This window comes from Hippichthys cyanospilos, chromosome 2, assembly GCF_059441005.1.
Source record: "Hippichthys cyanospilos isolate Australia breed blue-spotted pipefish chromosome 2, RoL_Hcya_1.0, whole genome shotgun sequence".
In the NCBI taxonomy this organism is placed as follows: domain Eukaryota; kingdom Metazoa; phylum Chordata; class Actinopteri; order Syngnathiformes; family Syngnathidae; genus Hippichthys; species Hippichthys cyanospilos.
In genome coordinates, this window is record NC_142370.1 from 11,169,168 (window position 1) to 11,182,339 (window position 13,172).

Here is a 13,172-nt window from a genome sequence, read left to right on the forward strand (position 1 = left end):
TAAAGCCATTTTATTGTGTTTGTCTGTAATCCTTATTGTCTTTTTTAACTTCATTACTGTGTGTTTCTTATGAGATAATATTTGCACTTCCTCAAAATGATAGTCCACTTATCTAGGTTGGCTAGTGTTACTGTTTTGCCTATAACTAATTTGATGGAGGAATTCTTTTTGTATGGACATCTAAGGGCTTTAAAAACAGTGTTGACTGACAATGACATCACATGTGCTTAAGTGGCAGGCACCCACCCTTCGAGGCAAGCGTTGTGAAAGTCACGTGATCAACAGGTGAGCAATAATTAGTCGTTACCCAAACCTTGAGCACAGGTGATGTTGATTTCATCCGACAGCAAGTGTTTTTCAAGTTATAGATTTACATAAAATATATTTGGTTCCCATTAAATAAGAAAAAATAGAGGATTTACTTTTTATTCTGGGCACAGCTAAATGAGTGTACTTTAACTTTCATTAAACCTAAACTGCTCTTCATTGTATTCACTGTACAACATTATACACTGTCTGTTGCCTTAGACACTCCTTTTCCTTAAATCAGTCTACGTTACCTTCACTACTATATATGCTACTATCTGTCCGAACTTAAATGTCAAAGCCATCTTAACTCATTCACTGCCACTGACTACTAAAGATGTCAAAGATCTGTTTTGACTGGACAGCTATACGAGTCAATAATCCATTTTAACAGAGTGAATGATTTAACAACTGTGCTACTTTAAAGAGTTAGCCTACTCATTTTGCCATTTTCAGCAGTAAAAATGTAGTTTATATAATATAATCACAGCTCAGCTTGATATCACATGACCAACAGCTGCAATGCGCAGCTCAAGCACAGGTGATATGGCGTTATATTTGTGCCACAATTACGAGCGCGCGGAAAAAAATTTGAGCGTTGAAAATTAAACTGAGCGAGCGAAAACAGATTTTGAGAGCAGAAAAAAAGTTCTTGAAAAGAGGTTTCTCGCTCAAAATTCCTTTTTGCACGCTCGGGATAGCCCTCTCTCGCTCAACATCTCGCTCTCGCTCGCGATACTCCTCCCTCCCTCGCTCAACATCGCGTTTGCTCAACATCTCGCTCTCGCTCGCTCGAGTCGTCCTCTGCGCTCGCTCAGTTCTGCTCACGCGTTACGTTTGTGCCACAAAACCGGCCAATCAGAGCTTGTAAAAGCACATTGATTGACAGCTTGGTATCCAATGAGATTGCTTGTTGTGTTCACCCGGAACGAGCAAACGAGAGTGCGTCACATCGACGTGGGCGGGAGGAGGTGGGCTTATATTATTAAAGTACATAAACTAACAAGGTATTTCTGTCAAATGATACAATACAGTAATAATAATAATATTAAAAGTAATTCTCCAGCCCAAGTCCGTGTTGACGCACTCTCGTTTGCCCTTTCCAGGTGAACACAGGGCAAACGAGGGGGCGTCAACGGATAACGTACAAGCAATCTCATTGGATACCAAGCTGTCAATCAAAGTGCTTTTACAAGCTCTGATTGGCTGGTTTTGTGGCACAAACGTAACGCGTGAGCAGAACTGAGCGAGCGCAGAGGACGACTCGAGCGAGCGAGAGCTCGATGTTGAGCAAACGCGATGTTGAGCGAGCGAGGGAGGAGTATCGAGAGCGAGATGTTGAGCGAGAGAGGGCTATCCCGAGGGAGCAATTTCTTTTTCTGTGTTCAAACTCCATCGGCGCGCGCTCAAACTCTTATAATTACGTGCTCAATAGTTTTTTTCTTGCGCTCAAAATCTGTTTTCGCTCGCTCAGTTTGATTTTCTCCGCTCAAATTTTTTTTCGCGCGCTTGTAATTGTGGCACAAATATAACACCATAAGGTGATGTCATTTTCAGTTGACAGCAAGTTTAGAATTCACCATAGTTTTTAACTGTATTATCCATCCATTCATCCATTTTCTGTCACCGCTTATCCTTACAATGGTCACAGGTTTGCAGGTGCCTATCCCAGATGACCCTGAACTGGTTGCCAGCCAATCACACGGCACACAGAGACGAACTACCATTCACGCACCCAATCACACCTATGGATAATTTAGCATGTCCAAATCACCTGCCATGTATGTTTTTGTAGTGTGGGAGTAAGTCGGAGTGCCCAGAGAGAACCCACACGGGCTCGGGGAAAACATGCAAACTTCAATACTATTATTATTATTATCATTACTATTATTATTAGTATTATTATTATGATTTCATAGACAGCAGCCAGCTTGTTTTGGTGACCATTGATGATATTTGTGTTTCCATTGAGACACAAGTTCCTCTTTATCTGGTCCGCTTTCATATTAATGACACTGCAACAGGATATTACACAAGCGCATCAAGTTCTCCAGACACAAAGAGGAAAAGGTTTTTTTTTTTTTTGCATAATTCTTTCTTTTGTTTGGTCACAAGTCAAAATATTTGCAGCAGGATCCATCTCAGGATGATTTTTTCACACCTCCTATTGCTCTGCATCTTGACAGGTTTGAGTTCAAACACGAAAATATAGGTTTCCTAGAATATAATTCGTCGTGATAGTTGTGATAATTAAATACTGTGTGTTTTTTTTAAATGGTTTTTGTTGATGTTTACTGTTCAAATGTGTTTTTGAGCAGGCTGTAAATTGTTATCAAGTCTAACAGATGTTGAGATCATTATTGACTTGACATTGTTTGATAGTTACAAAACTGCATGTCTGATTAGTAGAAGATTGTAAATTGTAAATCTTTGCTATTCACCCAAAAACTAGTTTGATTAATTTAAAGCATTAAAGTTTCAACAATATACCTTTGGTTAACTGCAGCTGTTTTTTTTTCTATTTACAAAACCTTGTGGATAAAACTCAACTGTGTCTTTAAAAAAATGTTGAGGATGTAGATTGATGAAAGTAATTTGAAGATAGCTGTAATATAGAGGTGCAGCGAATACCAAAATTGGTTTTTAATTGTTATGATAATGTTTTGCTCATCAAGACGTTCCTGCTATGTTCTCAGTACTGAAGGGCAAAAGTGACGGCCTCGTCATCTTCCAAACAACGGAGGGACGAAATGCTACAATCATGTGGCACTTTTCCAATCGTGGCAAAAAGTACTTCTGCAAGGATGAATGCCACGGCACTGACGCCCTTGTTGAAACGTACGGCCTTAGTGCTCAGAGGGGCAGGCACAGCATCAAGTATGACAATGGAAACCTCTATGCCTTCATTGTCAATCTGAACATGGCCGACAGCGGACACTACAGGATTGGTGTGGGCTCGACCCACATACCGCCTTCCTCCAAGGACTTCCAGATTCAGGTTCTTCAAGGTAACTCACAAATATTCAGTTGTTACGATATGGCATGACACCTCCTTGTGACTGGCTCCTCCCCATCAGTCCTTAGTTGAAGAATCACGTTTCTTGAGTAATTTGGTAGCATTTCTTTGAGTATCATTTCAGAAATTTCACAGCCTAACAAATTATAAAATGTCTTGTTTTACTGATGACCCAAAGACAGAAAAGGTGTTTCAACTATCATTTTATTTGTCACTCACTGGCAGATGTGGGCATTCAAGACTATTCAAGAGTTTTTATTGTCATATGCATAGCAATACTACTCAATGAAATTCTTAATTTGTTCATTTCCCCAGGCAGACTATATTCCACAATCGAGCAAATAATAAAGTAGGCAAAAAGAAAAACAGCAAGAGCAATGAGGGCAACAATGATGAACCACTTATAGATGAACAGATTTATATTCTGAGCATATTATGGAGTGGAATAAACTGTATAGTATGCACTGTATGTAAATGCAAAATATGATGTACTGTATTTTCCGCACTATAACGCGCACCTAAAACCCTTAATTTTTTTAAAAAGCTGATGATGCGCCTTATAATCAGGTGCGCCTTATATATGGATCACTATTGAGATTGGGATTCGTAGATGGGGAATGAAGTGATAAAGTAAGCTTTACCTGTTTCTTTTGTGTGTTTACAGTTGAACAAGGATGGTCATATTGACATTGAGTTATGCTATTGAGAGTTATGGTTATTATTTGAGTTATTATTGTTATTACTTTTGAGATATTGCGATTGAAAAAGTTTTAAAATATGTCATTGATTGAGGGTGAGCCTTATAATCCGGTGCGCTTTACGGTATTAAATACGGTATTTGGCAGCTTTCTTGCCCTGTGCAGGATTTGTAAGGTACACGTGTGCGTGCGGTAAAGTGACTAGTGATGAGACAGATTCCAACAGGGTGTCCGATGAACAATACACGGCAGCCCAGCAAAAATTTATGAAATGTCCGCCTCATGGCATCGAAGTGACGATGGATAAATGGATATGCTAAAACAACCGACGGAGATTACAGTTTGGTTCGGTTTTAAACAGAAAAGTGGACTGACGGTGACAATTTGTGCCCGCTACCAAACGATGAATGACAGACAAGCAAAAATTTGTTAAAAAATACCCTTCTCTGATCAAAACCATGTTGGAATTTTATAAATGCTCCGCCAACACACACACACAACATGCACACAAAGTAAATAGTAGATCGCAGGAGGTTGGATGCTGGAAAAGTACATCTTGGGGTAAAAAGATTTGGGCACCACCGCTTTAAAAGTAGTCTTCACTTTGACTTTTCAGGATCAGAGCAGGGTGAACGTGCGGCAGATGGATCATTAGTCCACATCCACACCGGACCCTATGGTGGGACGCTGGAGGTGAACTGTCACTTCCCGGTCTCCAGAAGCGTCAAGTTCTTCTGCAAAGGAAACTGTCTGGACGGACACATCCTCATCAGAACTACTGAAAACACCGCCCAGGTGGGCAGGTATAATGTGGACTTCAGAGAGATGGCCACTATGAAGGTGTTTCTATTGGTGGTGACAATCTCTCAGTTGGACAAGACGGACTCGGGAAGGTACTCGTGCGGTTTGGGTCGATCCCTGCGCTCCGCTTCCATTAGGGAGTTCCGAGTCAATGTAACGGATGGTGAGGTTCCGACAAAAATTCTTCTGCGCTTTGGTTTTTTTTATGCTCTGTGAGGACATGTGGCTGTCTGATCTTCATAGGCCCTTCACCGGATTCAAGCACCGAATCAGAGCACAGAGTATATTCTTCTAAAGGGACACAAACAGGTAGATTACCTTCATCTTTTAATACTCATTCTCCAGCAAATATTTATCCTTTTTTTCAGGTTGGTTTAAGGTTTAGTTTAAATTACAGTGGCAAGCACGTCAAGCCATCATCATCCTTCAATCGAGTTTTTAGGCTAGAATCATCCTGCTCACATGCTCTTGCGCATTTAGATCATGTTTGTCACGTATGCTTTTTCCAGTGCTTTTCTGGCCTCTGATTCTCTGCGTTGGTCTGGTTCTTTTGCTGGCCGTCGTTGTTCTTGTCCTTCTCTATAAACGAAAGACAAAAGCAAGCTCCAGAGACCAAAGATTTGAGGTAAGTTGTTAGCACTGTCATTTTTAAATGACTTCATATATCTTCCTGAGACCTATCCTATTCATTTGTGTCCACTATTGTGGTCCAGTCTGCCTCAGCAAGGCGTCAAAGTGAATTGCATCAACACATGAGATCACTGGAAAGGTCAGGATGTTCTCTACTGAACACACTAAGAGTTAGTGGGGTAGCTCCTATGAAAAGATATAGAGCAAACAAACACAAATGTCCACGACGATGGACAGAAATGAATAGGCTGCATCTCAAGAGTGTAAATGAAGTCATGACGATGAACTGACTCTTGTCTCCATTTCAAGTTCAGATCTTGTGAGAACACTCACGAGGACGCAACCTACCAGAGCATCCGTGACGGCGGCAGAGAGGGGAACGTGGAACACAACTATTGCATGCTTGAGAAAAAGCCACATCCTCAATATGAAAACTGTGCATGTTAATTGTTTTTCTGTTCCGTGCTGATGATCCTCTGCTGCTTCTGCTTCAACTCACTCAGAAAAAAACGCCAAGTTCAGTATGACAAAGTCAACCAATACTGACAGGTCAAAACAGAAGCTCAGATAAACTTCTTCACTGTAAATCACAAGTGTACTTGGTAATTTGTGTTTTTCAACGGCGGGGAAGCGTTTTATGCTACTGCATTGTAAATTTCAGTCTTGGAGATGGATGACATCCATCCACCAATTTAGATATGATATTGAATATAATATCTTGAGGATCTTAAAATTGTCGTGCTCTAACATGGATAGAAGTGAATTTGCTGATTTTCTCTCTATTCCATCTGTTGTCGACCATTTGCATAAGATGAGTAGTTGTGATTGGTTTATAATCATTTTTTGCTTGCTGGGTGACTGGGCAATTTGATGTCCAGGAAGTTAGACGGCAATAAGAATTCTGTGCCAAACTTGCTTCTGGTAAATCAGGCAATAATTCACTCCCCCCAGCAGAGGGCGGAATTGAGCTTCTACTTTGAGCCGTGTGCGACTCATGGCAAATGCGTTCATCAAGCATTTTTTTAACTCCTTTATTTCGTCATTCTTTTGTTTATAGGGCTATGTGTATATGCGAGGTTCAGTCACTGATGTTGTCTTGTCATTTTCACCTTTGCTTCAAATAAATGTATTCTCTTACTCTCTGTGGGATTCCCAAAAGTGTTAGTGCCTCCTAAGCGTTTTGCTGTCCAAAACACGAATGACATGAATAAAATTAATCGACACCCTAGGATCGCGCTCAACCTCTGAGATTGATTTATTAATATTATTTTTTTTTCCAGAGCAGCAGTAATTAATTAGGCCTAAAACTAACTGTCAAATGAATCAAGTAACATTTTTGACCATTGATTGTTTTGAGACCAAGTTTAAATTCAAATTGTCTTGGAATGCTCTTATTGCTCAATTACTGTTTTTTGTTGTTGTTATTTTATTGCCTACTGTATTATTTGCTCACTTATGGAATGGCGTCTGCTCGGAGAAGTGAACAGAATAAGAATTTCATTGTGTAGTATTACTATGCATATGACAATAAAACGCTTAATCTTGAATTTCAGCCTCTCATCAATAAACACTTTCTGTTGTTTACCCTGTAAGCAGACCTTTATGGTTTTGTTGAATCAAACAAAATAAAACATTTACTTTGGAAAAACAAAAAAAAGTGTTTCCTTTTTTTCTAACGTTCCGTACCGAACCAGTAAGTGAATCCTAGATTAATATGTTCTTAGACTATCATTTTCAAATAAGGTCCTGTTTTTGAATATAGGAAATGGAATTAAATTTTCTGAAAATCTGATATATTTAGATGACAAACAAATCGACAGATTAATCTAATATTAAAGTAATTGTTAATTGCAGCACAAATTGTGTTTCCATACTTCTGTCCATCTTGAGTGTTTCCCCTTCCTCTTGTTCTTGTTATCCTCGTTTTTATTGAGTATTCCAGTCAGCGAGGCCGTTCCTCACTTACGGTAATCAGTTTTCCCCTCTAACTCTCGCTGTGTGTGAGTGTGTTTGTGAGAGAGAAAAAAGAGACAGAGAGATCAATACAGGCTTTCCTTTCTTCTTTGTCCTTGACATGCTGAAACATACGCAAACAGGAAGTGCGGGGGTGTTTTGACTGGCGGTTTCTCCTTGGCACAAAAGTAGCACATATGGCTCTGAATGGCCATTGCAGTGGAGGGTTAACGAGCAGGAAAGGCGCAACGACAAGAATGAAGAAGAGGAAAATATTGTAAATAAATCATCATTAATTCTTTGACATTCATTCTAAGGTTATTAGTTGAAACAAGAAGTTAACTTCCTCACTCTTGGTGACTAGTTAAGTAAACTTCCCTGATTTCGAAACGGTCGTCACTCTTGGTGACAGTGTTAAAATGGCCCGTCTAGTTTTTTTTTGGATACAGGGTAAACACTTTTTATGAACTCTTCCGATTATAGTGGGAGACTCACAGTTTTCAAGTTTTTACCCTCGTGCTTCTCGATCAGTCACTTTTCCCACTGATCTGCTTATTTTGCAAAGCCAGCACTGGCGCCAGATTTGATCAAGTGGTTGCCATGACAACATACACTTGTAATCTTTGAATTTATTGTTTTATGAATATACATTAAGTTCACAGTCACTGTTTTATATTTAAACTAATCATTATTTGGAGAGCAACAATCACTTCTGGTTTGCATCACTTATGCATGTTGGTGCTCAAGAAATCAGAATATCACCGCGTGTTGGACTATGTTTTCTTCAATTTATTTACTACATCTATTATATCTAATAATAATAACGGTGTCCGTTCCATTGATGAACAGACAAACAAATATCCTGATTTTTCATGAAAAAAACAGCGAGAAAGACAGAGAGGTAGAAGTAACAATGTTCTTCCTCTGTTTTGAAAAAGGCATTTCAAATAATCAAATAACTAATGAAAAATAAACTGAGATTACACATGTATCCAATGGAGTGAATATCATTGATTTCTTGAGTAAGAGATTATTAGTTACATACTTTATTCATCTTTTTGGGACATTTCAGAATGCATCCAATAGTTGGTATCATTTCCAATTCAAGTAATGTGGGTCATTGGACGAGTCTATTATTGTAATTATGATTATGATTGTCGTTGTTGTTTAAACATGTTTTTATTTTGCAGCTCTGACATTTCCACAGCAATCTCTGATGTTATATAGCGATGAAAACATGCAATGTCAGCCAAGCATTAAACACTGATTTGCCCTCCTTTTTAAAGTGGATCGCCCATAGAACCTACAGTGGTTGATCATTGTTCTACCTTGAGTTTAAAATACCTACAAAATAATACACGTTGGTGAGGACGAATATGAGAGATTTTATTTCAAAGGCCAACCTAAAGAGGAAACTGAATTATTAAAGGGTACCAAATCAATAGGAAACAAAAGCGAATGGTCAAAGGTTAAAGGTCAGTTTAAAAAAAACATAAATCACAGCCTTTACTGTAATGGCCGATGTTGGCAGGATTTTGGTTGGATTGATTTGTTATTTTACTCATGTATGTTTTTCTAAGTCTCATTTATTAATACAGACACTTATGCATGGCCTCATTGTCCAGTATTCCAACCTGCTAGGCGAATTTGTAGCTGACAGGGTGACGTCATAAATCACGGGATACCGCTATGACCTCGACTAGGCTGTTCAAAACAAACAAACAAAAAAAAGGCAGCGAGAAAGGGAGCAGACGGGACGGATGGAGATGAAAGTCGAGAAGGGATGGAGGTGAACTGGAGGGGAGGGGCTGGAGGTGCCGGGGGAATACATGAAGAGATTGAGATGGAGAAAGATAGGGAGGCTGATGTCATCCGGCTGAGGCGGCCAATGAGAGAGCGAGGAGGAGGAAGGAGGAGACGCAGCACTCAGACGGGCGTGTTTTATGTGCCGCTGCAGCATCTAGCGCCGAGGAAGAAGAAGAAAGACTTCAGGAAAGGATTGCTGAGGTGAGCCAGTATCACTTTTTATATTTTTACATTATATACATAATGTGTATGTGTGAGACTACATATAGTATATGTTATATGCATGTGTGTACCTGTATATGTGCTGGCAGTAATGACTACTCCCATCAATGATACAATAGCAGGTATGAGCGTAAGGGGTGCACACTCACTTCCGCTCTGTCCTGCTCCACTTTTATCTTGCGCAGAAGCATGAGTGTATTTTAGCGGAGACAAGGCCAGGGCAAGGCAGCTTCATCTACGTAGCGCGTTTAATACTCAAGCTGACTCAATGTGCTATACATCAATGCTTCTTGCCTTTTTTTGTACCCCCTGTGAAATAATGTTTCAGACAAACTCTGCTAACCAGCGCAAGATATTTTTGGATTTAAAAATAAAAGGTTTAAAATAGAGTGCTGTGCCATCCATGTCTGATTCATTCAACTTTGGAATTTGTAGTGGCACCTCTCAGCATGTATTATTTAGCAAATAAGAACAGAAAATTGATGGAGAAACATCATTTGGTTTATCTCTGGCTCATCTGTCAAAAAAAAATGGTCTCACAAATGGCAACACGTGTATAATATATAACGAAATTAAGGCATACAATTTTTTGCAGTCACAAAAACAAAATTTGGAAGTGAGCTTTTTCATGTTGCTCTTAATTTGCTTTTAATTTGAAAAGAAAAACATACTGTTCCTTTCACCGTGTTGAAAAGCATCAAATTTCATTTTCAGACTTTCCGCAAACCCATGCTTACTTTGTTGTCTTGCTGTGACTAAATGCCAATAGACAAAACAGATGAATAGGCTGGCTGTCAGGAGGATAAATAGAGAACTTTAAAGCCTATTCTACAGCAGACTGGAAGTCGATGCAAGGCAACTAGTTTTTGGACTTATGCCAGTTTGTGTGTTGTCAACTATTAGTATGTACTTGAGCAAGGCATGAATTTCACTCTGGACTTCACTCACCTAATGGATGATGGATAGAAATTAGAAGGCCAGGTGTGTTTTTACAGCATAGCCCCAACACATGTATCCCTAATCATCAATTTACTTATCATTCTTAAATGTTGTGGTCGACTGCTGGGTGATGCGGTCTAGTGGATCTGTCACCGTTGCAGTGCTGGAACATTTTTGTTGTGCATCTGGAGAGTTTGATCCGTTGACAGAATGAGGTTTGAGTGAAGCCAGACAGAGAATCGAGTGGAGACTGCAAAATTCATTTTAGGCCAAAGCTCTAAATAGGAAGAAGAATATAGTGACAAGGAAGGAAGCGTGATGAAGTTATAAAACACACATGATATTTATATTTTGGGGAGGAAGTTTAACCTGGGTTGTTAGTGGAACTTGAGGACAGTCTTCGCCACATGTTCTTACTCTGCTCAACAGCAATCAAAATCATCAAGTTAACTCAAAACTAGGGATGAAGAAGTGTCTGTATCTCACTGATACCCAGCCTTATTTTAAGGTATTGTACTTTTAATATTAGTTTCCGCTGCTCTCTTGGAGCATTTCATGATCACAAAGTGTACAAATTACAACATTGAAGAATGAGTTGGCATGAGTTTCATGACATTTTAAGGAAAATGTCAGATTGAAATTATTATTTGTTTGTTGATCTGCCATGGTGGGATAGTGGAATCGGTGTTGCTGACTACTAACAAGTTGAGTATTGGAACGGGTATCAATCCTTTAAAAAAGTGGTTTTCCACATCTCTACTAAAACCAAAGGATTTTTTTACTGCGTGATTTTTTTTGACGGTTTGCGAAGGCTTCAAAAAAGTGTTTTCTCACTTCAGGTGAATTCTTTTTAAGAGTAATTTTATAACCACATGTGGGTTGGAATACTTCCAAAATTTCAATTGAAACATTGTTTAGGTAGGTTTTCTTCGCTTATTTTAGCACAGCATTAATGTCCAAACAGCACATGCTGGATTACCTTTGGTGATATTGACAAATTTGCACTGTTTGCTTCACCGCTGCGAGTTGGTACCTCTTGACTTTTTGCACCCCTCTGTTGTCACACAAAGGGGTGGAGCTAGACACAGAACAGTTTTGTGATTGGTGGGCAGAAAATGGTCAAGATGTCCTTCAATTTTGTGTCAACATCCTTTGTAGAACTGACCGGTTCACGGTGTTGGGACGCTGGTATCTTGGCTCCTGAATTCCTGCCGGGGGCCAGGGTAACTTTGTTTGAGGCCCAAACACCTTTTCAGGAAGGTCTAATAGAAGGTCAGGAGCTTTTGTTTGATGAGTTCAAGATGGTTCTGAAAGCAAATCAGATGATGGACTCGGTTGAGCGAAAGCGGGTGAGGGTGGGGGTGGGGGGGGTGGGGGGGTTCTGTGGTGGCTGGTTGGCGACGGCTCAAGGATCAAGTCTGTGGATTACATGCCGTGTTTGGCAGTGCCCACTTCTGAAAACGACTGGTAGCAGGTTGAGGCTAGCTGGCATGCTGAGCTTATGGCGCAGCTAGATGCATTTGATCAGATAAGAATGTTTTTTTTCCATTTCTTTGTTTAAGAATGATTTGATGAAAAGAACACACATGCACACAAACGAAGCATTTGAGACCGAGACTCTTCATAAAATTCACTAATGAAAGAAATGGGAGTGGCTTATATAGCGCGAGTATTAAGTAGTGGTTCTCTCTCTTTTTTATTTTTTAAATTAAAGTTAAAACACTTTCTCTGGAACTATATTTGTATTACTATCTCTCATGCATTTTATTTGGCATTTCACTTGTGAAGACAGCTCATGTAACATCGTCTGTTTTACTTTTGACACGTCTTCCAGTATAATGACAATGATCATCCACATGAATTTTTCCAAAACTAACGCATACAATGCTTTGCAGAGGAGTCACTATAACACATTTAGCCAAAAGTTGCTCTGTGTTCTATTTTGTTTGCTTTTATTTTGAAAACAAAAAACACTGTTCTCAGGTACCTCCTGAACTACGGTCATGTACCCCTCTTTTGAGAACCACTTATCCAGAGCTAGAAAACATTATGGAAAACAAGTGAAAAGAGCTTTTGAAGAGATGTAGGGAAACATTTGCGAAGACCTTGAGGAGTGTTTTAGCAAAAACCCGAGAAGATCTTGGGTGGAGACCGCGAAGAGCTCGGAGAAGAGTTTGTGGCCCTCGTTCACAGTCGGAGTGACTCTCAATCCATTTCTAAAAAAAACCGCTTACTGTCAGTGCCATTAAATGATGTAATGCCAGTTCACCACAAGGTGGCAGACCTCTCTCAGGGTGGTGCCGCCAATCCTGAGAGTGAACTTATGAAAGAGTATGCCATGGCCGCCACAAAGTCGGTGTCGAAAATACATGAGCAGCGGCGACCCCCCACTGCCTTTACACCTTGTGTAAAGTGGAAGAATTTAGTCAAATTGTTGACTCCAAAAACGTGAATATATTCAATGCTTAAAATTGTTTCAAAATGCGCGTTTAGCCATTGTGATGGATTCTCTTTGCAGAGGGGGACACCCCCAAGACCAACCTTACAGCCCAATACTGCACTATTTACACAGGTGAAGAAGCCTATTTATTCATTTGGATACTTGGAGGGCAACATGGAAAATTGTGAAAACCTGTACAAAATAATTTCTTGCACTTCATGTTGGTTGGGGGAAGGTTTGAGGATTTTGTCGGTTCCCGTGTGTCAAAATGACGTCTTCAGATTAAAAATATTTGTTTGCCATTGATTATTCCATGTCGTGCATGAAGAATTGTGCAGTATCACTATGTCACAGTCTGCTT

General features: G+C 39.7%; 2 protein-coding genes across 3 annotated transcripts in view; both read left to right on the forward strand.

Moving 5' to 3' along the window:
* Positions 1-2,386: 2,386 nt before the first annotated feature.
* Positions 2,387-6,998, forward strand: LOC148427262 (polymeric immunoglobulin receptor-like). Of its 2 annotated transcripts, none has more exons than XM_088408214.1 (6): positions 2,387-2,492; positions 3,003-3,314; positions 4,637-4,984; positions 5,065-5,130; positions 5,331-5,446; positions 5,761-6,998. In XM_088408214.1, the coding sequence occupies exons 1-6, from the start codon at positions 2,453-2,455 to the stop codon at positions 5,896-5,898; spliced, it is 1,020 nt and encodes a 339-aa protein (XP_088264340.1). In that variant the 5' UTR covers positions 2,387-2,452; the 3' UTR covers positions 5,899-6,998. The 2 variants fall into 2 exon arrangements, with proteins under 2 accessions (XP_088264340.1, XP_088264341.1); XM_088408215.1 differs by having other exon boundaries at positions 5,766-5,884.
* Positions 6,999-9,318: 2,320 nt separating this feature from the next.
* LOC148427263 (neural cell adhesion molecule L1.1-like) overlaps positions 9,319-13,172 on the forward strand; it is a 35,299-nt gene continuing 31,445 nt past the window's right edge. Inside the window, exon 1 of the mRNA XM_088407707.1 lies at positions 9,319-9,411. The gene's annotated coding sequence lies outside the window, so the exon portion shown is untranslated. The remainder of the gene's footprint in view (positions 9,412-13,172) is intronic.